Source organism: Schistocerca americana, chromosome 1 (genome assembly GCF_021461395.2).
Source record: "Schistocerca americana isolate TAMUIC-IGC-003095 chromosome 1, iqSchAmer2.1, whole genome shotgun sequence".
Classification (NCBI taxonomy): Eukaryota; Metazoa; Arthropoda; class Insecta; order Orthoptera; family Acrididae; genus Schistocerca; species Schistocerca americana.
The window spans coordinates 683,442,593-683,470,266 of NC_060119.1; the positions used below are offsets into that span (position 1 = coordinate 683,442,593).

Sequence of the window (27,674 nt, forward strand, 5' to 3'; positions counted from 1 at the left end):
AAATCGGTTGGAAACTTTCCTCATGTCAGCACGTTGTAGGTGTCGCCACCGGTGCCAAACTTGTGTGAATGCTCTGAAAAGCTAATCATTTGCATATCACAGCATCTTCTTCCTGTCGATTAAATTCCGCATCTGTAACACGTCATCTTCTTGGTGTAATAATTTTAATGGCCAGTAGTGTATCATTGCTGATTAACTTTACTTTTTTTTTTTTTTTTTTCAAGTAACTGTATTAAGTGAGCTTCTTTTGGGGAGAGGGAAACTGGAAACTCATCCAAAGCAGTTGAAGGTTTATAAAGCGTCTGTTTACGTATTTTCAATACGTCAATAAATATGAGTCTGAATTCAAGCATGGTCTTATGTCCCTTGAAGAAAACCTCATGAAAAGTGGTTGTTTAGTTAGTGGGAAAGGGAGTTAAATCCCCTATTACATGATGCACCTAAACCATACACCTATGCACAAGCGCCCCAAGCATGCATGAGGATATATGGCATCATCCGCATGGGATATACCTGGTGCACATGTCCAATAGATGGTAATAACACATGAAACAAGAAAAAATGGAAAAACTGTCTGATTTCTTGGAAAGTCATTCGTTCTACTGCGCAAAACACAAGGGAGATCGTGTGATACATTAAAACGTCATTCACTCAAATTATTTCTGTGAACTCAAGGTTCCTATTTCATAACACATTGTTTTTTTATCATTATTTATTAAGAAATTGTTATTCTCATATGTAGGTTACTACTGTAATGAATTAAGGCAAAACGTTTAGTTTTATATTACAACACTTGGTTACACAGGTATATGTACATCTCAATTTGCATTTATACAGCATTTTGCACATGGAGGACCCACTTGTTTTCAGAGCTATTGCCCTTGCAGTGACAGTAAATCTTCCAATTAAGGCAGAACAACAATGAAAACCGAGATTTTGAGATGCTGCTGTCTATGATAGAAGAAGGAATTAGCAAGTGTGACACACTCACGAGGGAGGCTATCTCACCTTCTCGAAAGTAAGAATTCTTTCGTATGTTTAAATGTTTATTGATCATACCAGCCTAGATCACTGATAAAATACCAGTACATGCCCCATTATGTTGCAGGCTGGTTGTAACATTACGTTTATTACGTTTCCTGGCGACTGGGAAATCTTTTAAAAGTCTGGTTTTTAGCCACAGAATAGCGCAGCCCACCATTTCGAAAATTTGTGTGGATGTATGCACTGCAATTTGAAACACTTCAAAGGACCAGTACTTCGAGGTGCACTTTTGTTATTTTTCCATGTATGGAATATACAGGGTGAGTCACCTAACGATACCGCTGGATATATTCCGTAAACCACATCAAATACTGACGAATCGATTCCACAGACCGAATGTGAGGAGAGGGGCTAGTGTAATTGGTTAATACAAACCATAAAAAATGCACAGAAGTATGTTTTTTAACACAAACCTATGTTTTTTTAAATGGAACTCCGTTAGTTTTGTTAGCACATCTGAACATATAAACAAATACGTAATCAGTGCCGTTTGTTGCATTGTAGAATGTTAATTACATCCGGAGATATTGTAACCTAAAGTTGATGCTTGAGTACCACTCCTCCGCTGTTCGATCGTGTGTATCTGAGAGTACCGAATTACGTAGGGATCCAACGGGAACGGTGATGGACCTTAGGTACAAGAGACTGGAACACCACACTACGTCCACATGCTAACACCTTTCTATTGGTCTTTTTCACTGACGCACATGTACATTACCATGAGGGGTGAGGTAAACGTACACACGTGGTTTCCGTTTTCAATTACGAAGTGGAATAGAGTGTGTCCCACTGGAAACGCGTCGACGTATGTGGTATCAGCATGATGGTGCACCTGCACATTCCGCAATTAACACTAAGGCTGACCCTTGACAGGATGTTCGACGGGCGTTTCATAGGACGTGGAGGACGCATAAATTGGCCAGCCCGTTCTCCTTATCTTACACCTCTGGACTTCTTCCTGTGGGGTACGTTAAAGGAGAATGTGTACCGTGATGTGCCTACAACCCCAGAGGATATGAAACAACGTATTGTGGCAGCCTGCGGCGACATTACACCAGATGTACTGCGGCGTGTACGACATTCATTAAGCCAGAGATTGCAATTGTGTACAGCAAATGATGGCCACCACATTGAACATCTATTGGCCTGACATGTCGGGACACACACTATTCCACTCCGGAATTGAAAACGGAAACCACATAATTAAAATTTTACAATGCAACAAACGACACTGATTATGTATTTGTTTATATGTTCAGATGTGCTAACAAACCTAACGGGGTTCCATTTAAAAAAACGTAGGTTTGTGTTAAAAAACATACTTCTGTGCATTTTTTATGGTTTGTTATAACCAGTTACACTAGCCCCACTTCCAATAGCACTTTTGCCTAGCAGAGGACTGCAGTGTTTATCAAACCAACCTTAGGGTTGACGACTTAACCTTCACCTCAATAATTCTTACACAACACTGAAGAAAGGATCTACTAGCAAAAAGGCTGTAGGCACCACAGAGGGAAAATAGGCTTCATTGTCAGTTTTTGCAAAAAAGACACAAAGTACGAGCAAACAGATCAGCAGTAAAATGGTGGATGCACACAGTGCATCACCATAATCCAGACAAATTACCAATTTCTTTAAGAAAAATTACTATCAAAACATTACCTATTACAAAAAAGGCTTTTATGTGGTACAAGGGGCAGGAGGTTCTCTTTAGAGAACCATCATTCAGTGTATACCTTTTAGCTTGAATAACAGCCTCCAATTAGATCTACAGTGCGCATATGCTGTATTGATATCGGCGAATGCTGCCCCCAATGGTGGTCCTCAATAATGGGATACCAGGATTTCAAGATCATTTCAACTAAGCTTCATAGAAAGAGACTTAAATCAGGACTACTGGGGGCAGGGGCAGAATTTATTAGGCAAAAAATATTAAACTTACCATTTTTTACTAAATGGCTCGTGAAAACATGGACCCAACTGTTTCCATCCACAGCTTCGCAACATTCTACATAGCATTAAAATAAATTTGCTTTTGAAACAGGTTTTTTTTATTCCTCCCCTACCTGGGCAACACTTACCATCTCGAGGCTGGCAGGTATTTTGTTTTGACAACAACAAGGCATCTCATATATTGCGTGTGACCCAGCAGGCATTTTCCCAATTGCTTTGTGTGACTACCATAAAGCTCTTCTAATCAGAAAAGAACCTAAGTCACCCTAAATCATGATCTATTAATGAACATTACTGCCTTGGATGCTCCAAAATGAGCACCTGAACTCTTCTGAGACTTCAAAGTTCCTCACAATATGGTCTTTCAAGTGAAGCTTCCTTGTCAGTACACTGGAACCTTCACTTTACTTTTCTGAAGCCAAATATGTGTGGTAATCACAAAGTTTTAATTATACTTAGAAATAACTTATACCATTACTGTTCTGCTTGTTTGCAGGTACAAAGCTATTCATACATGCTGAAATCCCCATGCCACAGTGCTGCAGTGTGCTGCTACAGGAGTAAAAACAAAGTGGCAAACCCCAATGATATATTGGATTACTGCACAGCAATTCAATTTATTTTCAGCATTTTAAGGACAGTAATGGTTCAACAATCTGTTCTGAGTTGGTGGAAATCTACAGTAACACTGAACCACGACACAGATATCAATGACAAAGACCTAATTGGCTTATCATCTTTCTGTGAAAAAACATGACACCAAAGAGAAGTTGAGGTTCTGGTGCTCTTAAGATGAGCATTTCACAATTGAAGTGACAGTGAAAATGATGAAAAAGCCATGGATCAGCTTTTCACACCTAGCAGACATTTTGAACATGACAAAGGTGGATTTTCATTCGGTTCCTTGAACGTTCATGTCTGTTCAGAAAAAATTGTCAAACTGAAGCAGCAATGGCAGTCTTGAAGCTGTGTCAGACCAATCCAAAGAATTTCTTTAGTTACCTAATCACCTTATCCTAGTGCCTGGTGTACCACTGTAGCCCTGGGACACATGAGCAAAGCAAGCGGAGGAAACGTGGATTCAGCACCATCAAAAAAGATGAAGGCCTAACCATCAGTGGGCAAAGTGATGTGTGTTTTTGGGGTAGTTTTGGTGTGGTGCTAATAACTAATATGCTCGTAAGGGGCCAAACGAGCACACGCGCATATTAGTGAAATTTCCTGATCAGGTTACAGGAGGCTCTCAGGATGAAGCAGCACTAGACGCCGTCCAAGGGGGAGTGTTTTTATCCACTACAACAACATAGATCTTTCTGAACAGGATACAGTCACACACTATAATTTTGAACCAGCAATTTTTTTCTCATCTCATGTATTTTATGAACATGGCACACAGTGACTTCTTGCTCTTTCCTTGGACAAAGAAAGCTTTGTCAGCAGGTACTTTGAAAATGCTGAGGTGACTTTCAAGGTCTGAATGTTTCCTGAAAAGCTAAAATTGAGACTTCTACAACTGAGGCATTCATCAATTGTTGGGAAAAATGTGCCACACTGAAAAGGGAATAAGCGGAGGACTGACATAATCATCAAGTTTCATGGTTACACCTTGATTTTTTTCAGGGACATGATTAAAACTTTATGACCATAGGTACACCTTGTATTTCGCAATAATGCCATGAAGTTTGAGTAGTTAAAAGAAGAGAAGTATACCTAGGGCCAAGCAGCTAGCACAAAGACCTCTGCTAATCACAATTCATTTATCATAATCTGCACTTCATTTCAACATCCTGGCCATATGGAGATCTTGATTGTTTACTAGAAACAACTGGCAATGCACAGCACTAACAATGACCTCTGGCAGAAGAATATTGTTGTAGGAAATTTAAATGTCTGTATTTTGGTGATGCACCCTGTATACTATTTAGATGATTAGAAAAATTCATGCAGTATTATGTATTTCCCATTCTTATAATTCAATGTGAATTATTGTTTCAAAAATAAATTCAAGAAAACATTTAAACAACTTTTGTTCTGACATACCAATCAGTTCGAACACGTTTCATTGGTGGTGAAATGTCATGCGTTCGAACTGGGCTGTAACGTTCTCTACCTCCCCCTCTGTAGTCCCGATAGTCAGTGCGAGGACGATTTCGGCCACCCCAAGAATCTCTGCAATTAATAAGCATTAAATTATTACAATAATCTCAAAGCAAACCATTAAAGTATCATAAATGAAATCATAATATCAAAATTTTTAGTCTGGTGCAAAACTGGTATGTAGAAGTTTTCACCACATCAACAATGAACTAAACATATTAACACTAGTAAATGATTGTAACAATTATTCACTAGAAATAAGAAAGAAAGAAGCATTAAAACAGCTATGTTATATGGAAAAGGAGCTGCGCTGAATAAATTATCTTACAGTGTATACTTCTCAGAATACAACAATACACCACATACTGGCTCTGAGAAATCAGACAATGAATGCCACCTTCTGCATTTTTCAGAAAATGTGCGTAAAGTTCCTTGAACACTCTTGAGATATCATAATGCAGCAATTTGAGGCACAATGGAGAAGGTTTTTTCATAAGAATTTGAGATACTTTCATTCATAGGTATCTAAGCTGTTTCTTCTCACTGAACATCTTAGTAGTACGGAGCCTCATAGGAACAGATATAAGTTCATGAACACAATTCAAAACCAACTCTATGCTATTTAAAAAGAATTGTTACTTTCATATATATAAATAAAAATGCAAAAGTTCATTAGTTCAAAATCGTATATCTCTCAAAGTTCTTCACCTATTCCTTTGAAATACTGCCAACATTTTATTTGAATATAAGCGTGTTTTTATATGCCTACTGGAGCACCATATAGTATATAATTGTGCATATTACACACACACACACACACACACACACACACACACACACACACAGATATATACAGTGTGTTACAAAAAGGTACGGCCAAACTTTCAGGAAACATTCCTCACACACAAATAAAGAAAAGATGTTATGTGGACATGTGTCCGGAAACGCTTAATTTCCATGTTAGAGCTCATTTTAATTTTGTCAGTATGTACTGTACTTCCTCGATTCACCGGCCTGATTTCATACGGGATACTTTACCTGTGCTGCTAGAACATGTGCCTTTACAAGTACGATACAACACGTGGTTCATGCATGATGGAGCTCCTGCACATTTCAGTCGAAGTGTTCGTACGCTTCTCAACAACAGATTCGGTGACCGATGGATTGGTGGAGGCGGACCAATTCCATGGCCCCCACGCTCTCCTGACCTCAACCCTCTTGACTTTCATTTATGGGGGCATTTGAAAGCTCTTGTCTACGCAACCCCGGTACCAAATGTGGAGACTCTTCGTTCTCGTATTGTGGACGGCTGTGATACAATACGCCATTCTCCAGGGCTGCATCAGCGCATCACGGATTCCATGCGACGGAGGGTGGATGCATGTATCCTCGCTAACGGAGGACATTTTGAACATTTCCTAAAACAAAGTGTTTGAAGTCACACTGGTATGTTCTGTTACTGTGTGTTTCCATTCCATGATTAATGTGATTTGAAGAGAAGTAATAAAATGAGCTCTAATATGGAAAGTAAGCATTTCCGGACACATGTCAACATAACATATTTTCTTTCTTTGTGTGTGAGGAATGTTTCCTGAAAGTTTGGCCGTACCTTTTTGTAACACCCCAAGTGGGGAAAAATATATCTAAAAACAAAGATGATGTAACTTACCAAACGAAAATGTTGGTATGTTGATAGAGAGACACACACACACACACACACACACACACACACACACACACACACACACACACACACACAAAATTCAAGCTTTCGCAACCGACGGTTGCTTCATCAGGAAAGAGGGAAGGAGAGGGAAAGACGAAAGGATGTGGGTTTTAAGGGAGAGGGTAAGGAGTCATTCCAATCCTGGGAGCGGAAAGACTTACCTTAGGGGGAAAAAAGGACAGGTATACACTCGCGCGCACACACACACACACACACACACACACACACATCCATCCGTACATATACAGACACAAGCAGACATATGTAAAGGCAAAGAGTTCGGCCAGAGATGTCAGTCGAGGCGGAAGTACAGAGGCAAAGATGTTGTTGAATGACAGGTGAGGTATGAGTGGCGGCACAACAACATCTTTGCCTCTGTACTTCCACCTCGACTGACATCTCTGCCCAAACTCTTTGCCTTTACATATGTCTGCTTGTGTCTGTATAACTGTGTGTGTGTGTGTGTGTGTGTGTGTGTGTGTGTGTGTGTGTGTGTGTGTGTGTGCGCGCGCGCGCGCACGCGAGTGTATACCTGTTCTTTTTTCCCCCCTAAGGTAAGTCTTTCCGCTCCCGGGATTGGAATGACTCCTTACCCTCTCCCTTAAAACCCACATCCTTTCGTCTTTCCCTCTTTCCTGATGAAGCAACCGTGGGTTGCGAAAGCTTGAATTCAAACCTAGACAGTTTTTTTTTATTTACCCTTTTACATCTAAAATCAGTTTTTGTTCCAATTTTCAGATCTTCCATAGGGCATGAACTGATGTAGCTACTGTAAGTCATATGTATGATAACATGGCCCAAAATTTGCACACCAGTTTCTCTAAATCATATATGTGATGATATTGTCCTAAATTTATACCCCATTTGCTCATTTGTGCAGTAAGTTGAATAGATTGGCTATATTTGAAACTGGAGAAGCAGTTGATTGGAATAATTCTAAACTGACTTGGTCCATATCGTGTTTTTGCATAGATTGTACATATGATTTATAGAACATTAACTCAACTACAACTTGCTAACTCTAAGTTCTGTCCTACATAGTTATAAGATTTCAGTTTTTGTTCCATCTCTTTGATGAACATCTGGAATGGAGTTTCTGCACCTATTTCTATTACCGTGACAACTGCTGCATTAAGTGACATTACATCTACAGGTGCCTCAAAAAATAAATTTGTTTGCATATCTTGTAACATAAGAACATAGTGAAAATTAACTCTAATTTCCAAGTACTTCCAGTCTTCTGATATTCTCTTGTTGAAATTACATGAGGACTAAGTCTGAGACTACTGTGGACATTCTCCTCTATCTTCTGTGCAATGCTTGCGGAGCAACTAGTGCACAGGATACTTTGGAACACTAAACACAAACATTTTGGTTAACAAAAAATGCAATTATTCCTTTGCACATCTCTTCATTGTGAATTTGTTTTATATTGCTAGTACAGATGGATTCATAAATACAAACAAGGAATTAAATAGCCCAATCTTCAGAGAATTTTCACACTTCCTGAGTTCTCTGAAATGAAATAAATTGTGCCACCTACCTGTCAAATAAAGTCATGTTCCATGATAAAATAAGAAAGACAAGAAAACTTGTAGTCTAGGTAATGTTTGTAAGCATCCAATTAATGTGTATTGTTATGTTGCAAAAGAGGAAATGCCTGCTTCTCAAGCAATTTATCACTGGCCATTCTCAGCTAGCTGATGCATAGCAGTGTTTCAACTTTAACTATTTGTAGGTGTCAGTTGGTGTTAATCTGCTAGAGGCAGTACAGATCCATTACTAAAAGGAGAATCGCTTCGGTCTAGAACACTGTTCCTCCTGGTTAAGATAGAGGTACAAGATGCCTCTTGTGCAAGTTTCTTACTGGAGAACACTGAGGAGGGAACCAGTTATTTTTACAAATTCAGTATGTAGGGTCTCAATCATAAGAATTTCAGCTTTAGACAGAAAAATATAACTGCATGTTCCTGAGAAAAGTCTGAAGTTTTCAATATGTCAACCACTAATAATTACAACGCAACTGTATGTTACTAGAAGAGCAGACACAAAATAATTCATGATAAATCTCAAGAGGCAAATACAAACAATAACCCTCCTGTAAGTGCCTAATCCAACAGAAACAGCACTAGCTTTAAACCAATCCTCCTCCTCCTCCTCCTCCTCCTCCTCCTCATCATCATCATCATCATCATCATCATCATCATCATCATCATCATCATCATCATCATCATCATCATCAAAAGAGTGTGTGTTGGCCCATTATGAAACAAAAGAAATTTAACAGAAATGTTGTCCCCATCTCTTCAATGGCCGTCCTATACCCCATCTTCCAGTTTGATTAAAATGTAACGGACTGTCACGACTGGTGTTCAGGTGACGTCCTTTTGAAATGGTCATACCAATTTTATTTGTAGTGCCTAATCCCTTCTGTTACTGCTGTGGATGGTACAGTACTTCCCAGTCCCATTGACCGAGCAGAGCAGCCACAGCCATAGCTTGCGCTATCACATTGTCATGCAAAATGATGGGTGGGTTGCGCAGAACGTGTCGCCGCTTCTTTCACAAAGCTGGTCGCAAGAGATGCTCCAACAACGAACAGTAATACTGTGCATTAACGGTCTGCCATGGAGGAACGTAATGCATTAGGATAACACCACCACAGTCATACACAAGAATCACCATAACTCTCACCATACTGGGGCTCTGACGCACTTTCGACTTTCACAGCGACCCATAATGATGCCATTCGTTGGATTGGCATTTCAGTTTTGGCTCGTACAATGTGGCCCATGTCTCACCCAGTGTTACGATACGGCATAAGAAAGCATCTCCTTTGTGCTCATAGCACTCCAAGTCCGTCTGAGCAGCGTCATAATGCATCCATTTCCGCATTTCCATCAAGTCATGCAGAACCCGTCGCGATGCAATTTTTTGCATGCCCAGGCGTTCCTTCAGGATGCGAAGCACAGTCGTACGAGCTAATCTGGTTTCGTGGGTGAGCTCACAAATCTTATGGTGTCGATCACTGTCCACTAATGTGGCAACAGCATGCACTACTTCTTCAAAGACGCTAGGATGACCTGCCCGATGCCTGTCTGCCACAGTTTTCCGAACTTCGCTGAAGACTTTCACCCAACGTGCCACTGTTCTGTACGGCAATGCCAACTCCCTGCACGCCTGTTGAAGACCTTTATGACACTGTCGTTCTGTATGACCTCTGGAACATTATATCTTAATCCAACTCCGTTGTTCATGTTTCAAAAACATAGTGAAACCATTACGTTACACCGCTCGCTGACATGTGACTGTGTTTCCCTCAATTGTGCGCACGCCGGTGACGTGGGATGGGCGAGTCCATTGCCTCAGAGGTAAGGTAGTATTTCAACATGTGCTATCAGCAACAATAGTAGATTCCATTGCATAGCGTCTCCACAGCAGTGTTGCCACTACTTAAGTTCCAACCTATGTATATAACTTTCATTTATGGATGCTGTCACCCATTCCTTCTCAAAATACATGTGACATTTCGACGCTTTTTCATTTGTTTCGCTAATCTCAAGAGGAAGTTTTTGCATACAACAGCTCAATATTAAGTGTCAAAGTGTGTACAAGCTGACACTCAAAACAAAAGCTGCTAAAAACTTGCCATGAATAGGCCTTTTTCCATCACCTTGTGATATCAAAATTTCAGTACCAATTACATATACTAGAAGTGAGATTTAAGCATTGTCCTGCTAATGAAACAGATTTAACTGTATAAATTGTCGTAGACGGAAAAATGAATTTTGAATATGATCACAAGAGTAATGCTTTTCACATTCTGTTGGAGCCGAGTCATTAATAATGATTCTTTCTCGTATATTACATGGCATTAAGTATTACAATTATGAGCAATTTAATGAAAAGAGACCTGCTATGCCTGACTGGAAGCACTTGTTCAGCAACAATTCAATGTCACATGGTAGAGCTCATCAAATGCTGTACTAGCCACAGGTGGGACACTGTACCAAGGGCAATTTCAGGACATTTGACAGTAACCAGGTTGTGAGTGACCACAACTATCTTGATTCGTGGGAAACCGCTGCCACTGAAGTCTACTTTCTTGGGCAACAACATGATGACAAGGGTCTAGTAAAGACTTTGCATTTAGTCTCATATCAGAAACACACATATTATATACACAGTTATGACCATACTACTTTTGCCCAAAATTGGCCACTTCCAAGACATTTTCTGTTCTTTGATGAAGTTCATCTTCTGTGCAGAAGGCCTGACGCAATAAGCATATAATTGACAATCTGGTCTTCTCCACACTCAAAATGAATGTTACCTGGATCAGCGTAGCCCCATCTTGCCAAATTATCCCTTGATCTGCAAATTCCAGCTCTCAGTTGATTAAGGACTTCCGTGTCATCCAGCTCTCATCATAGGCAGGATGTACAGTTTCAGAAACTTTTTTCCAACCAGGGAGAAGGTAGGTCATAGCCCTCCATAGTTGTAACTTAGTTTTTCAGCAGTTGTTTCAAGTGCCATCGATGTTCTAAGAAAACTGCTCCTTTACTTCAATAGTTGTGGGTGTGGTGTGGACCCATACAGAGGATAGGTTCTCTCCTGCTGCAATGTTTTTCTTTCCTCATTTGCAGCCATTTCTCTTCAAACAGGAGGTAGTAAAGCCATTCGACAGGAGTGGATTTCATGCAATCTGTTCTGCACGTGTCACATTGAGCTATGTGCACCCGTTTGGCATGTGCTGAATTATAACAAACAAGACATGTGTACTCTGCCACAGAATAGCATAGTACCATCGCAGAAGTTTGTATAGTTTCAGGGTGACAACCTCACTGTGATCCAGCCAGGTTCTGTAAAAAGACTGTGCCTGGTGGAAACCTTTCCACATCTAGACATTTTGTGGTCTCATAGTGTACCAGTTCAACACCAGACTGTCCTACCTTTAATTTGCGACTAACTTCCCTACTCCTCAAATGAAAAGCAAACACTTGTGTCTTTGAGGGGTTTGATTTAAATTAGTTTGTGTTGTATTATCTGGAAAGTTGTTTAATATCATTCATGACTGTTCTCCACTGATTCAAAAACTGTGCTCTATGTGGTTATAGCAAGATCATTGGCATACAAGGAGTTCCTGCTATCGGGTACTGTAGGTTGGTCATTCACATTTATATTGAACAGAATGCGAGCTCACACACTTCCCTGCAGGTGGCTGTTTTTTCTGTGGTCTCCATCAGCTACACTGTTCTTGAAAGTCGATAAAAAAACCTTCACTTCTACAAAAGAGTGATGAAGAGCCTAGTTAGGGTAGAATCCTTGGCCAGGTCATAGAACTTGACTAGTAGTAGTAAGTGACTGACAGTATCGTATCCCGCTGTTAAGTCAACAAATACCATTCTGGTCACCTCACAAGCTTCAAACAAATCTTCTACAAACTGTGTGAGATTTAGCAACTGCCCTGTGCAGCTTTTACCAGGTCAAAATCCAGAGTGCTGAGATATAGGTAAGAGGTCAATTACAAGTGATATCGGCGATTTGAAGTCAATCTTTCCAGCAATTTGTGAAGATGACATAATAGTGTTACGGGTCTAAAATTCTTAGGGTCATTTCTTCCTTCCTTCCCAGGTTTGAGCAATGCAATCACTCAGTTCATCAGCCATATCTTTGGGATTTGGCTTCTGCTCACACAGTTGTTGAAACATTGGAGAACCCGGTTCTTTGTTCTTAAGCCAAAGTGTTTAGTTTGCTTGGTTAGTATATCATCTACGCTAGATGATTTTCCATTTTTGATATGTTTGATAGCCTTCTCTAATTCTTCCATGCTGAATTATGATGGGAGCTCACTACTCTCCTCTTGCATTGGGGGAGTTCGCCTGGGTTTTCCTTTGCTACCCTCAATTTCAGTTCCTGTCTCATTCACTAGGGACTGGACAGTAATACCGGTGCCACGAACACCCTTTATATATGACCCGAGTTTCTTTTGGATCTGTGAAAGATAACTTCACAGTGTTCTGCTACGGTAGTCACTGATGGCAACACTCGCTGCCCTCTTGACACCCAAATGCATTTCAGTCAGCATCTCTCCATCTGTAGCCCTACGCTTTGTTTTACACCTAATATGCAGTAATCTCTTGTTTCTTTAGAAGTTTCTTTACAGTGACTGTACTCCACGGAGGTTCCCTCTCATTATGAACTGTTCTACTAGGTACATATCTATCCAGTGCATGCTCGATTGTTCTCTTAAGCTTTGGCCAGAGTAAACTGTGTCATTGTCACTGATACCAATTTCGATGCGGACATCCTCAAAGACAGGTCTACTTGTTGCCATTAGATCCAATATATTTCCATCGTGAGTGGAGTTCCTAACTATCTTTTTAGGTAGTTTCCCGAGAAAGCATTTCGTGAAGTTTCACAGGATGTCTTATCATGCCCACCACTAACAGAACTGTAATTTTCCCAATTAACTGTTGGATGATTAAAGTCTCCACTGATGATTACAGTATGATTGGGTACCTTACATACAAATGAACTGAGGTTTCCTCTAAAGTTTTCTGTTACATCAGGACATGAGTCTGGTGGGGACAGAAGGATCCAATTCCTTTATGCCAATCCCTTATGCTGACTCTTGCCCATCACATGCATCTTCACTTTGTATCTCGGTGGATTTGAGTTTCTTGTCTACTGCAACAAATACACCACTTCCAATTTCCCATTTGCCTATCCTTTCGATGTGCACTAAAATTTTCCCAAAAAATCTCACTTATATGAATTTCAAGTTTCATCCAGCTTTCTGTACTGGGTATTACATGAGCTTACTTGCTTCCCATGAGCACTTCGAACTCTAGCAGTTTAACATTAGGATTTTAATAATCTCACCTGTGCCAGGCATTTCTTTCAAGCTCATACTGATTCTTCTGGCTTTTCTACAGCTATCGTTATCTGGAGTGGAGAGAGAGTCACCTAATAAAATATAATTAAAACACATTCGAAATGAACAGGACTCATAAAAGGAAATGTTGCTTCAATCATTCTGCAAAACAAATCTATTAGTTAAAAATGAAATACGTCATTTTGAACACACTGGGTGTTCTAGTGCTAAGTGGTGAGTGATGTGTATTGCACCTGCGTGGTGAAGTGGGAACTCACGGAGAGTCTACCAACAATTACTATGGTCTTAGTACAAGAAAGAACTCTCCCTTCCTTGCTACAGCAAAGTACCAATTTACTGGTTATTACCGTGGTCTTTGTACCCTGTGATGGAAAACAATACTCCTTGCAACAGAGAGAGATCATATTCCTCGATGGAATTTCTCAGATAGGAGAGTCCACCAGAAATGCTGGAAGAAACAGACCTGCCTCTAAAGTTTTTCCACTATGAGAGAGACAGTATAATTTAATGATAATAATCCTTAACAAGCATTCGATTAAAATCATTATTCTAATTTAATAATTGTGTGCATCCAATGGCAAGTTATGGATGAAGATTTTAGTAAACTAATTTACTGCCTTTTTAATGTTTAAATTAGTAATGTACTATTTTCTACTGTGTGATAATAATAATGATTCGAATTGGTTTTGTAAAAGGGAATTTTTACTGTTTTGAGGTTACTAAATGCAACATTTGGGTTTAGATACTTCTGATAAAAGGAAATTAGCTTCACTTCTGCAAGTAGTCAATTTCACTAGGCTATAAGATTAAGCAAGAATAGTAAGTGGCTAACCAGCCATCTTTGTAGTTTAGTCAACATGTTAAGCTGCACTGAAGAAATGTACAAATAGTTTATGATAAAGATATGTTTTGAAACACTTAATGGTTTAAGTAAGTGGCTATTTGAAGCAATGCGCAAGTAGCTTCCACATAAAGTATTCATAAATTTTAGCACCATAAAGAAATTTACACTTCCTGAATTTATTTTGAAATAAATAATTAATAAAATGATACATAGAAGACAAGAACAAAACACTATGCTGAAAATCCAATAAACTATTTGTTATAATAAAAAAAAAATTGTAAAAAGTCATATGTGACATATCTCAAAATAGCATCTAGTTAGTGTTTAAGCTTCAATAATTAAGCAAAAATAAGTGAATATATATCACTCATGGCTACATACCTGATGTAACTTGAACTATTAGCTTTTAAGAAGCACTACATAATGCTACAAATGTTTTAAGTACAATGATAATAAATTAATGATGAAAAAACAAATATGAACTATGTTTATGTCACATACAAATGAAAAATAAAATTCCTATTATCATATTTTGTACACGAGTTAGGTTACTTAAAAAGTAGGAACATGCTTACTCATTTACAAGGAGTGGCATGTGTGATTGTGCAGAATTTTTCTTAATTAAATTCGAAGGGTTTCCAATAGCAGTTAGAGGTGCGAAGATTTCTGTACCCTTGTTGTCTATAAATGAGTAAATATGTTGTTAGTTAATATTATGTTGAAGTATGCTATCAGTTTCTTTGCTATATGTTTCTTCCTTAAATGTGTGGAAATGAGCACAATACCTTCATGCAAATGAACTTATCAAGTACTATGGCTCTCATTCCAGCATTAAGTTACGAACTACAGTGTACTTATAAAAACAAGTCTACTCAATGTTAAGAGCAACAGACTGTAGCTTACCTATGGATGGTTCCTTGGGTTACCAAGTGACCCTTCTTTGTATCAAACATTACATCTTTTTTTACCTTCTCTGTACCATGACGTCTATTAAGCAGGCGGTGTTTTAGGTCAGACACCACAGCACATCAAGGATAGGTGGGAAAGGTGTGAATGAAACACAAAGGAAACACAAATCAGAATTAAAGGAAAGAAAAGTCTGTACACATGGAAAATAATTTGAAACTAGGAAATGTTTAAACGTAGGAAAGACAAATGAGGATGGTGCCACAGAAGGGTATAAGCAACTACCTATTATTTGCTACCAAGTTCACAACTTTAAAACTTATACATGTACATACCTTCAAGTGTTCAGTTAGGAGTGCTTCATTTTCAGTGCTGAGAGTAGGCTCTCTCAACAGCTAAGCATAAACACAACTGAGCATGTTTCTCCAATTCCATATCAATTTCATAATTACTTTTCTCTCTGTGTCAATCAATAAGCAAGTTCTTAGCATACAGCAACTTTCGGTTTATTCCACTGTGGCACATTTACTTCTGTTCTGGGCAGAAGAATTTTCAGATGGGGAGAATACTGAACTTTGGGGAGAACTCATCACAAACACCTACATGAAGAAATGAATGTCTCATCTTTGGACTTGTTAATGTGGTAACAAACTGAGCCAGTTCAATTTCATTCTTGTGTGGCGACATGTCTTAAAAGTTGTCTTGGATGCAAAACTCATTGCTACATAACACTGCACATTAATTGTCCACATGCACATCAAACCATGTAAAAGGGGGAGAGAATGCAATGGCCCATCATGCTCTAAATGACGACGACTCACAGAAGTGAAAAATGTCATTTCAGCCATCACTCTTCCACCTATTAACGACATCAATAAAAGAATGTGTCATAGCAGAAGCTAATGAAAAATTAGGCACCACGAAACCCGGACAACATAAACTTGATGGACAGACAAGGCTATTGACTGAAGAGGTGAAGAAAGGTGAGCACATTAAAAAGCAAAAGTTTATTCGTTTCTACGACAGAGAACTATGAGTGCAACAAAAAAGGCAGTTGTGTCAGCAACATCCATCCACTTCAATGAAATCTGTGATCAACTAGAAAAACCCACCAGAGAGCACGAAATCTACTGACTTAAGCAGCATCATAATGAAAACGGCAAACCTGTAAAAAAATAGGAAGGAAGTAGCAGAGTGATGGCAGCAAAACTTTGAGAAATTTTGCAATGAGGAGTTTCCACATGCTCCAATTCTAGTGTCAACATCTGCACGGGAAGCCACTGCATCAACCACAAACAAGATGTAGTTGATGCTTTGCATAAAATGAAAAGCAGAAGGGCAATAGTAGCAGACATTATACCAGCAGATCCGTGGAAATCAAAGCACTGGGATTCTACTTAACGGTTCACACATTTCTTCAACAAAATTATTGATGAGGGAAGGATCCCAGCTGACCGGACATGGAGAACACCAACATGTTGTGGGAGACAGATGCTACCCATGTTGCTCGATTGCTTATCGAAAAACACTGTAAAGTTGAGGCATCTATGCCTCATCTTCCACGGCCTCGAAAAAGCACTTAACCAAGTGGCACATAAGTTGATTTGGATTGCCCTGCAAGAGCATGGAATACCAGAAGTACTAGTAAGATGGGTCAGACTGCTCTAATATGACAAGAACCAGCCGGATACAATCAGCTGCTCGACTGTCGGGAGATTTTTCTGTTTCTGTAGGAATACATCAGGAATCACCTCTTCACTACAGACATTCATATGATCACAAGAGATCTGCAGAAAACTGCACCCTGGGCAATACTGCATGCTGATGATGTGCTGTAAGCCTCTGAAGATCCATTTAAAATCACCCAATATAAATAAAATTTGTTGCTCACCTTTTTTTTATGTTCCTGCTGTTTTTTATCATGAGTTCCCTATAAACAGTCACAAAACACTGTTTGAAAATTTTTTCAATCCATAGTTTTTGTGACAGCCATTTTTAAAATGGCAGTCTGGTAAATTTTAATGGAAAATGTGGTTTGCAGAAAGTTTAATTGCCAAGTTATTTTAAAACATACCAGAATAATCTAAAAACCAATGTGTTCAGCACGAAATGAACTTCAGGCATAGATTTTTTAAATTTTTCTGTCATGCAAGAGAGTCAGTCAAACTCTTTCTGTAAAGCACTCCAAACAACTTTACCAATCATTACTTTATAAGAATATCATTTTTTATGAAGGAAGAGACACTTACTAACGGTATGGTATTTCTGTGTTGAGTACTTATGTAACTACCTGCAATATAAGTTTTAGTCCTGAGAATGCAGTCCTATTTTGAGCTTTACAAAAATGGCCAAAAACCTTTAACATGTTGTTGTTGTTGTTGTTGTTGTTGTGGTCTTCAGTCCTGAGACTGGTTTGATGCAGCTCTCCATGCTACCCTATCCTGTGCAAGTTTCATCATCTCCCAGTACCTACGGCAACCTACATCCTTCTGAATCTGCTTAGTGTATTCATTTCTTGGTCTCCCTCTACGATTTTTACCCTCCACGCTGCCCTCCAATGCTAAATTTGTGATCCCTTGATGCCTCAGAACATGTCCTACCAACCGATCCCTTCTTCTCGTCAAGTTGTTTCACAAACTCCTCTTCTCCCTATTCTATTCAATACCTCATCATTAGTTATGTGATCTACCCATCTAATCTTCAGCATTCTTCTGTAGCACCACATTTCGAAAGCTTCTGTTCTCCTCCTGTCTGAACTATTTATCGTCCATGTTTCACTTCCATACATGGCTACACTCCATACAAATACTTTCAGAAACGACTTCCTGACACTTAAATTTATACTCGATGTAAACAAATTTCTCTTCTTCTGAAACGCTTTCCTTGCCATTGCCAGTCTACATTTTATATCTTCTCTACTTCGACCACCATCAGTTATTTTGCTCCCCAAATAGCAAAACTCCTTTACTACTTTAAGTGTCTCATTTCCTAATCTAATTCCCTCAGCATTACCCGACTTAATGCGACTACATTCCATTATCCTCGTTTTGCTTTTGTTGATGTTCATCATATATCCTCCTTTCAAGACACTGTCCATTCCGTTCAACTGCTCTTCCAAGTCCTTTGCTGTCTGTGACAGAATTACAATGTCAATGGCGAACCTCAAAGTTTTTATTTCTTTTCCATGGATTTTAATACCTACTCCAAATTTTTCTTTCGTTTCCTTTACTGCTTGCTCAATATACAGATTGAATAACATCAGGGAGACGCTACAACCCTCTCTCACTCCCTTCCCCACCACTGCTTCCCTTTCATGTCCCTCGACTTATAACTGCCATCTGGTTTCTGTACAAATTGTAAATAGCCTTTCGCTCCCTGCATTTTACCCCTGCCACCTTCAGAATTTGGAAGAGAGTATTCCAGTCAACATTGTCAAAAGCTTTCTCTAAGTCTACAAATGCTAGAAAACGTACGTTTGCCTTTCCTTAATCTTTCTTCTAAGATAAGTCGTAAGGTCAGTATTGCCTCACGTGTTCCAATACTTCTACGGAATCCAAACTGATCTTCCCCGATGTCGGCTTCTACCAGTTTTTCCATTCGTCTGTAAAGAATTTGTGTTAGTATTTTGCAGCTGTGACTTATTAAACTGATAGTTTGGTAATTTTCACATCTGTCAACACCTGCTTTCTTTGGGATTGGAATTATTATATTCTTCTTGAAGTCTGAGGGTACTTCACCTGTCTCACACATCTTCCTCACCAGATGGTAGAGTTTTGTCAGGACTGGCTCTCCCAAGGCTGTCAGTAGTTCTAATGGAATGTTGTCTACTCCCGGGGCCTTGTTTCTGCTCAGGTCTTTCAGTGCTCTGTCAAACTCTTCACGCAGTATCGTATCTCCCATTTCATCTTCATCTACATTCTCTTCCATTTGTATAATATTGTCCTCAAGTACATCGCCCTTGTATAGACCCTCTATATACTCCTTCCATCTTTCTGTTTTCCCTTCTTTGGTTAGAACTGGGTTTCCATCTGAGCTCTTGATATTCATACAAGTGGTTCTCTTTTCTCCAAAGGTCTCTTTAATTTTCCTCTAGGCAGTGTCTATCTTACCTCTAGTGAGATAAGCCTCTACATCCTTACATTTGTCCTCTAGCCATCCCTGCTTAGCCATTTTGCACTTCCTGTCGATCTCATTTTTGAGACGTTTGTATTCCTTTTTGCCTGCTTCATTTACTGCATTTTTATATTTTCTCCTTCCCCCATTCCTGTCAATTGTTCCCTTATGCTCTCCCTGAAACTCTGTACAACCTCTGGTTCTTTCAGTTTATCCAGGTCCCATTTCCTTAAATTCCCACCTTTTTGCAGTTTCTTCAATTTTAATCTGCAGTTCATAACCAATAGATTGTGGTCAGAGTCCACATCTGTTCCTGGAAATGTCTTACAATTTAAAACCTGGGTCCTAAATGTGATACCTTTTAGTATCTCCGGGATTCTTCCATGTATACAATCTTCTTTTATGATTCTTGAACCAAGTGTTAGCTATGATTAAGTTATGCTCCAAGTGTTAGCTATGATTAAGTTATGCTCTGTGCAAAATTCTACCAGACGGCTTCCTCTTTCATTTCTTAGCCCCAATCCATATTCACCTACGATGTTTCCTTCTCTCCCTTTTCCTACACTCGAATTCCTGTCACCCATGACTATTAAATTTTCATCTCCCTTCACTATCTGAATAATTTCTTTTATCTCATCACACATTTCATAAATTTCTTCATCATCTGCAGAGCTAATTGGCATATAAACTTGTACTACTGTAGTAGGCGTGGGCTTCGTGTCTGTGGGCTTCGTGTCTATCTTGGCCACAATAATGTGTTCACTATGCTGTTTGGAGTAGCTTACCCACACGCCAATTTTTTTATTCATTATTACACCTACTCCTCCATTACCTCTATTTGATTTTGTATTTATAACCCTGTATTCACCTGACCAAAAGTCTTGTTCCTCCTGCCACCGAACTTCACTAATTCCCACTATATCTAACTTTAACCTATCCATTTCCCTTTTTAAATTTTCTAACCTATCTGCTCAATTAAGGGATCTGACATTCCACGCTCCGATACGTAGAACGCCAGTTTTCTTTCTCCTGATAACAACGTCCTCTTGAGTAGTCCCCGCCCGGAGATCCGAATGGGGGACTATTTTACCTCAGGAATATTTTACCAAAGAGGACGCCATCATCATTTAACCATACAGTAAAGCTGAATGCCCTCGGGAAAAATTACGGCTGTAGTTTCCCCTTGCTTTCAGCCGTTCGCAGTACCAGCACAGCAAGGACGTTTTGGTTATTGTTACAAGGCCAGATCAGTCAATCATCCAGACTGTTGCCCCTGCACCTACTGAAAAGGCTGCTGCCCCTCTTCAGGAACCGCACGTTTGTCTGGCCTCTCAACAGATACCACTCCATTGTGGTTGCACCTACGGTACGGCCATCTGTATCGCTGAGGCACGCAAGCCTCCCCACCAACGGCAAGGTCCATGGTTCATGGGGAGGACCTTTAACATAAATTTTCATAAGCCAGTATCAAAAAAAGGACTGAACGAAAACAAGTGAGAATTTCACAGAATGTTATTTATACTCATAGGAATATCTCGCAAAAAAATTATGACTGAGTCTCAATTACGTTAAGAGTAACAGAGCAGAGAATTTCAGTAAAAAACACAACTCTTTCATGCACTCGTTCAGTGCCAAGTTAGCAAACAAAGGCTTGATATTATTTAATACAACTGACATTGGTTGAATGATGTTTAAATCTTTGCATACAATAAATGATCAAATATTTCTGCTTTTAAATAACAATAGGCAGTGATAACAAGAGGTTCTACTTCTTAAACTTAACTTACTAATAGATCTGTTGTACTACACTTTCATACAGTATACACACAATAATTTTCCTTTATGTATTTAGATTTAAACTTTAGTTTTAACTAGTTGCCAGCTGCAATTTTCATTATAGAGTTAAGCAAACCTGATAGTTCATTGCATAGTTTACCAGTTGTGTGTTCCACCAGACACTGTTGTGAGTTCTAATGAAGTCACTTTTCCTACTGTGTTCTTTGCAAGCACTCAAGTCAATGAACAAGTCAGTGAGAGTTTTGGAAGTATAGACATAAACTCTTCCACTTGGAACTGTTTTGAGGAACAACAGATCGTTCAAGTATTATGTTAGAGCTGTTTTGTGGATGAACACTGCCATAAACAAAACTACAAGCAATAACTGGCTCAAGACTTGCCAGAAGAAGAACAATGTCTGTTAAAATTAAGCATTTCAGAAGAAATTATTAATATACGCCATTACCACAAAGATAAATATTTAGACCAATACAAACACATTTTTTGGAAGAAAATATTTGGTACTCACAAGAAAAAGTTAAAAACAGTTTGCGTAAAATACTAGTTGAACACCTTTCCAAGAGTACAAATGTGGATATTAACCTTATTCCTGGACAAGCTCTAGACCAACTTGTGCATCAAGAATATTTGTACAAATATCAGTTGAAGAATCAGCAAATAGTGTTGAAAATAATTGTTGAGGATAATGCACCGTATCAAGTAGAATCCATTTGTGAAGCTTCAGAATTATCTCCTTTGTGTCAAATAACAAACTGCAACACAGAACAGTGTCAGCTTTACAAAGAAAAACTGATAAAATCACAAGCACAGTCAAGTGAAAATTGCAAGAATCTTTCCATAATGACTTAGAAGCTCAGAATCAAAATAGTAAAGAAAATGTACAAAGAGAGTATGATATACTTATTACCAAAATGAAAGAAAAATTCAAAGTTTCTGCTAAAGATGATAAAAGTAAGATAATTGACCTCTCGCCTAGGTCATGGTCAAAGAAAAAATAATTGAGGAATTTGGTGCATCTGAATACTGGGGGAAGTTAACTAGGCAGCTAGTAAAGGATCAAGGTATCTTACCACAACTTTCAAAAAGACAAGTGGCAACAAAATAAGTGAAGTTGCTATTAATTGTGTTTCAACTGTGATTAACAATGTTAAGGTCCAGAAGCAGAAAAGGTTAATTCTTCTCTCGTTAAATGAGTTCTACAGCCTCTATAAATGGAAATATCCAGCTCACAAAATTGGCAGCTCTATTTTTGTGCTCTACGACCAAAGTGCTGCGTCCTTCCGGAACTCATAGTGTATGGATTTGCATGCATCATCAAAACACAAAGCTTAATACAAATTATTAAGACCTGATAGCTTTCATGGTATGCGACATTAATAATGAAATATGTATGCTTTATTCCAGTGCAGAATGTTCTGGACCAGATAACACTGCTTGATGAAGTAATTTTCAAACAGTGTGTACAAACTGACAGAGCTGAGTTCATTACACAGGTAATGCCCAGTGATGAATTTTTACATTCTCTTTTTGGTAAGCTGGTGTTTTTAAAATTCCATCACTTTATCTCAAAAGCTCAGGCCTAATATTTCAAGGAAATTAAAGAAAACCTGGAAGAAACCCACTGATTGGTGGTTTTGCAGAAATCTGTACATTCAAAGCTTTCACTGGACTAATACACAAGTGACACTTCATCCATTTGTCACATATTTTAAAGAAGAAGACAAAGTATGTTGCAAATCTAATAGTGTAATTAGTGACCACCTTAATCATAATACTATGACTGCATACAGACTTCAACATCACCTCATTAGGGAAATTAAGAATATCATAGGCAATGTTGAAATGGTCATCAACTTTAGCGATAGTGCAAGCAGCAAGTACAAAAATAAGAAAACTTCAATAATGTTTGCCAACATGAAAATTATTTTGGTTCACGAGCAGAGTGAAATTTCTCTACCTCATCACACAGAAAGAATTCTTGCAATGGTACAGGCGGAAAAACAAAATGAGAAGTTACATGAGCTTCCATTCACAGACCTTACACGGAACATACCCCGAGTCAACAAGATAGGTTTAAATACTGTCGACAGAATATTACTGGAGTTGGATATATATTGGTTTCTTCACCTGAAACTGAACAAATGAAAGCAAAACTGACTGAGATACTTGAATGTTGTTTACCAGTCAAAGGAAAAAGAAGCTATCACAGATATGTGCCCATAAGTTACAATACTTCCAAAGGCTCCAACTTTGATGATCATCAAAGTTCAACTGTTTTTACACACACATCATCTTTCACAAATAATGTCTATATTGTTCATATGTATAATGAGAAGTGGTGGCTCGGAAAAATTGAAGACAAAAGTGAACATAACAATGATGTTTTGGTGCATTTCTTCCACCAATCTGGACCAAACACTGCCTTTCAACTTTCCAAACATGATATTGCTTGGGTGCCTGCAAAGAAAATAGTATGAAAAGTGACTCCATTGGAACTCACAATAGTGTCTGGTAGAACACACAACATAACTGATGAACTATACAATGAAATATCATGTTTGTTTAACTCTCTGACGAAAATTGCAGCTGGCAAGTAGTTACAAGTAAAGTTTAAATCTAAACACATAGAGAATGATTATTGTGTGTATACTGTATGCAAGTAAATTAAGTTTAAGAATTAGAACTCACGCCTCTCGTTATCACTACCTACTGTTATTTAAAGGTAGAAATATTTCATTATTGTATATGCAATGATTTAAAAATCATTCAGGCAATGCGAACTGCAATAATTTCAAGCCTTTGTTTGCCGACTTGGCACTGAGTGAGCATGTGGAAGGGTGCGTATTTACTGAAATTCACTGCTCTATTACTCTCAATCTCGCTGAATCTGTGATAATTCTTTGTGGGATATACCTATGAGTAAGAAGAATATTCTGTAAAATTCTCACTTGTTTTCATTCAGTCCCTTTTTAGATACTGACTCCTGAAGATTGACAAAGGTTTTCAGACATTTTATAAAAGCTCTAGAAAAAACAGGATGACATTCTCAGGAGTAAAACTTATACAACAGGTTGTTATGCAAGTATGCAACACAGAAATAACATATTACTAGAGTGTCTCTTCCTTCATAAAAATTTATGGTCTCAAAAACTAACAACTGATAACATGAAGGCTGTAAACGAAAAGGAAACAACAAAATCACTAAAAGTAAACATGGGTCATGTGGTGACTACCCCCTCCCAACAATAACTCTCACTGCTCTGCACATGCATGAATCTGGGTGCTTGGGTATGCCAGAAAAACGTTTCCAGTTGGCATCTGCCTGCCTGCTGCTGTGGTTGACACAGCTAACAGCCACATTTCAAGGAGCCAGAAGTGGGAGAAGGTACAGTTCATACATGACTCATCTATGCATGCACACGAGCCCATTGGCGATTGCCGAAACGAATCTAATGTAAGCACATAAAAGGTTGTGATGTCATGCTCATCAGAAGCAGTTTGTTGTTATGTAGTACTGCATAGTCTTTTATGAAGTACTGAATAGTCTTTGTTGTAAGGCCTTTGACACATTTTGCTGTTGACACACAATTGTGTGTGCATTGTGTTTTGTTGTTATAAATGGTGTATTTCCTTTGCAACTTAAGTTTTTATTCTCTCATTTATGATTTATTGCTGCAGTAATATTCTGCAGTAGCAGGATACAGTAATATTCTTTGTTATGGTATCAGTTCTTACAAGTCAATATTACAAATATTTAACTGACAGCTAAAACAATTAAGAATTCCTGGAGTTCCAAAAAAATCCCAGATTTTTACTTGTTTTCTCCCAGATGAAAAAATTCCTGGGTTTTCCCAATTTCCTGGTCATCGCAGGGTATACAAATCCCGCAAAAAGCGAAAAAAGTGGGGACTTGTCTGCTCCAACTACACTCGTGCTCATAAATTAAGGATAATGCTGATACATGGTGAAACAACGCTCTAGTGGGGGTTTGCGGGTTTAAATCACTTCGGGGTATGACCATGCAGTGCATTTGACCTGCGGTCGTCCCACGGTGGCACTGGCAGCAGTCCATATACGCAGAGGTGTGTTGGTGCATGTCAGAGTACCGTGCAGCGAGTAAGTGTGCAGACATTTTCAGAGGTACTAATGGTGACTGTGTGTTGAAAGTGGCTCAAAGAACACATATCAATGAGGTTATGAGGGGTAGAATACTAGGGCGACTGGAGGCTGGTCAAACACAGCAGGTCGTTGCACGGGCCCTCCGTATGCCACTAAGTGTGATCTCAAGATTATGGCAATGATTCCAGCAGACAGGACATGTGTCCAGGTGCTACATTACGGGACGTCCACAGTATACAACATAACAAGAAGACCGATATCTCACCATTTGTGCCCATAGACAGTCACCGACTACTGCAGGTAGCTTTGCTCGGGACCTTACTGCAGCCACTGGAACAGTTGTCCCCAGACACACAGTCTGCAGACGTCTGAACAGACATGGTTTATTTGCCTGGAGATCTGCAAGGTGCATTTCAATTACCCCTGGTCACAGGAGAGCCTGTAAAGCCTGGTGTCAAGAACACAATGCATGGTCATCGGAACAGAGGTCGCAGGTTATGTTCACGAACGAGTCCAGGTAGTCTGAACAGTGATTCTCACCAGGTTTTCATCTGGCGTGAACCAGGTACCAGATACCAACCTCTTAATGTCCTTGAAAGGGACCTGTATGAAGGTTGTGGTCTGATGGTGTGGGGTGGGATTATGATTGGTGCACGTACACCCCTGCATGTCTTTGACAGAGGAACTGTAATGCATCAAGTGTATCAGAACGTCATTTTGCACCAGTATGTCCGCCTTTACAGGGGCGCAGTTGGTCCCACATTCCTCCTGATGGATGATAACACATGTCCCCAGTGAGCTGCCATTGTGGAGGAGTACCTTGAAACAGAAGATATCAGGCGAATGAAGTGGCCTGCCTGTTCTCCAGACCTAAACCCCATTGAGCACGTCTGGGACGCTCTTGGTCGACATATCGCTGCATGTCTTCAAACCCCTAGGACACTTCAGGAGCTCCGACAGGCACTTGTGCGAGAATGGCAGGCTATACCCCAGCAGCTGCTCGACCACCTGATCCAGAGTATGGCAACCTGTTGTGCAGCCTGTGTACGTGTAGACGGTAATCATATCCTATACTGATGTCGGGGTACATGCGCGGGAAGCAGTGGCGTTTTGTAGCACGTGTTTCAGGACGGTGGGAGGGGGGAGGAGCCTCCCCCTGCTGTGGGTACATCCCATGTGACTGCAGGTTAATTTCTTCCCTCCTCACCTTATTGTGCCTTTAGATTAGGCACATACGGAACACACGACACAGACCTGTAAATCCACGGTATTGGTGATAAGTTGAGAAAACCATCCCAAAACACATGCTACAAAACGCCACTGTTTCCCGCGCATGTACCCCAACATCAATATTGGATATGGTCACCATGCACACGTACAAAGCCCGCACAACGGGTTGGCATACTCTGGATCAGGTGGACAAGCAGCTGCTGGTGCATAGCGTCCCATTCTTGCACCAGTGCCTGTCGGAGCTCCTGAAGTGTCGATGGCAGCTCGGTGGGGCCGTGCGTTGTCATCCATCAGGAGGAAGGTGGGACCCACTGTACCCCTGAAAATGCAGATCTATTGGTGCAAAATGACGTCACGATACACCTGACCTGTTACAGTTCCTCTGTCAAAAACATGTAAGGGTGTATGTGGACCAATCATAATCCCACCCCACACCACCAACCACAACCTCCATACAGGTCCTTTTCAAGGACATTAAGGGGTTGGTATCTGGTTCCTGGTTCACGCCAGATGAAAACCCGGTGAGAATCACTGTTCAGGCTATACCTGGACTCGTTCGTGAACATAACCTGCGACCACTGTTCCGATGGCCATGCACCGTTTTCTTGACACCAGGCTTTACAGGCTCTCCTGTGACCAGGGGTCATTGAAATGCACCTTGCAGGACTCCAGGCAAATAAACCATGACTGTTCAGTCATCTGTAGACTGTGTGTCTGGAGACAACTATTCCAGTGGCTGCGGTAATGTCCCGAGCAAAGCTACCTGCAGTAGTCGGTGGCCGTCTACGGGCACTGATGGTGAGATATCGGGCTTCTTGTGATGTTGTACACTGTGGACGTCCCGTACTGTAGCACCTGGACACGTTTCCTGTCAGCTGGAATCATTGCCATAATCTTGAGATCACACTTAGTGACATACGGAGGGACCGTGCTACGACCTGCTGTGT

General features: G+C 39.7%; 1 protein-coding gene across 8 annotated transcripts in view; it reads right to left on the reverse strand.

Moving 5' to 3' along the window:
* LOC124609023 (serrate RNA effector molecule homolog) overlaps positions 1-27,674 on the reverse strand; it is a 199,970-nt gene that overhangs the window by 160,922 nt on the left and 11,374 nt on the right. For all 8 annotated transcript variants that reach the window (XM_047140040.1, XM_047140038.1, XM_047140042.1 and 5 more), the window contains exon 3: positions 5,038-5,166. In XM_047140040.1, the coding sequence (XP_046995996.1) occupies positions 5,038-5,166 (129 nt within the window). The remainder of the gene's footprint in view (positions 1-5,037; positions 5,167-27,674) is intronic.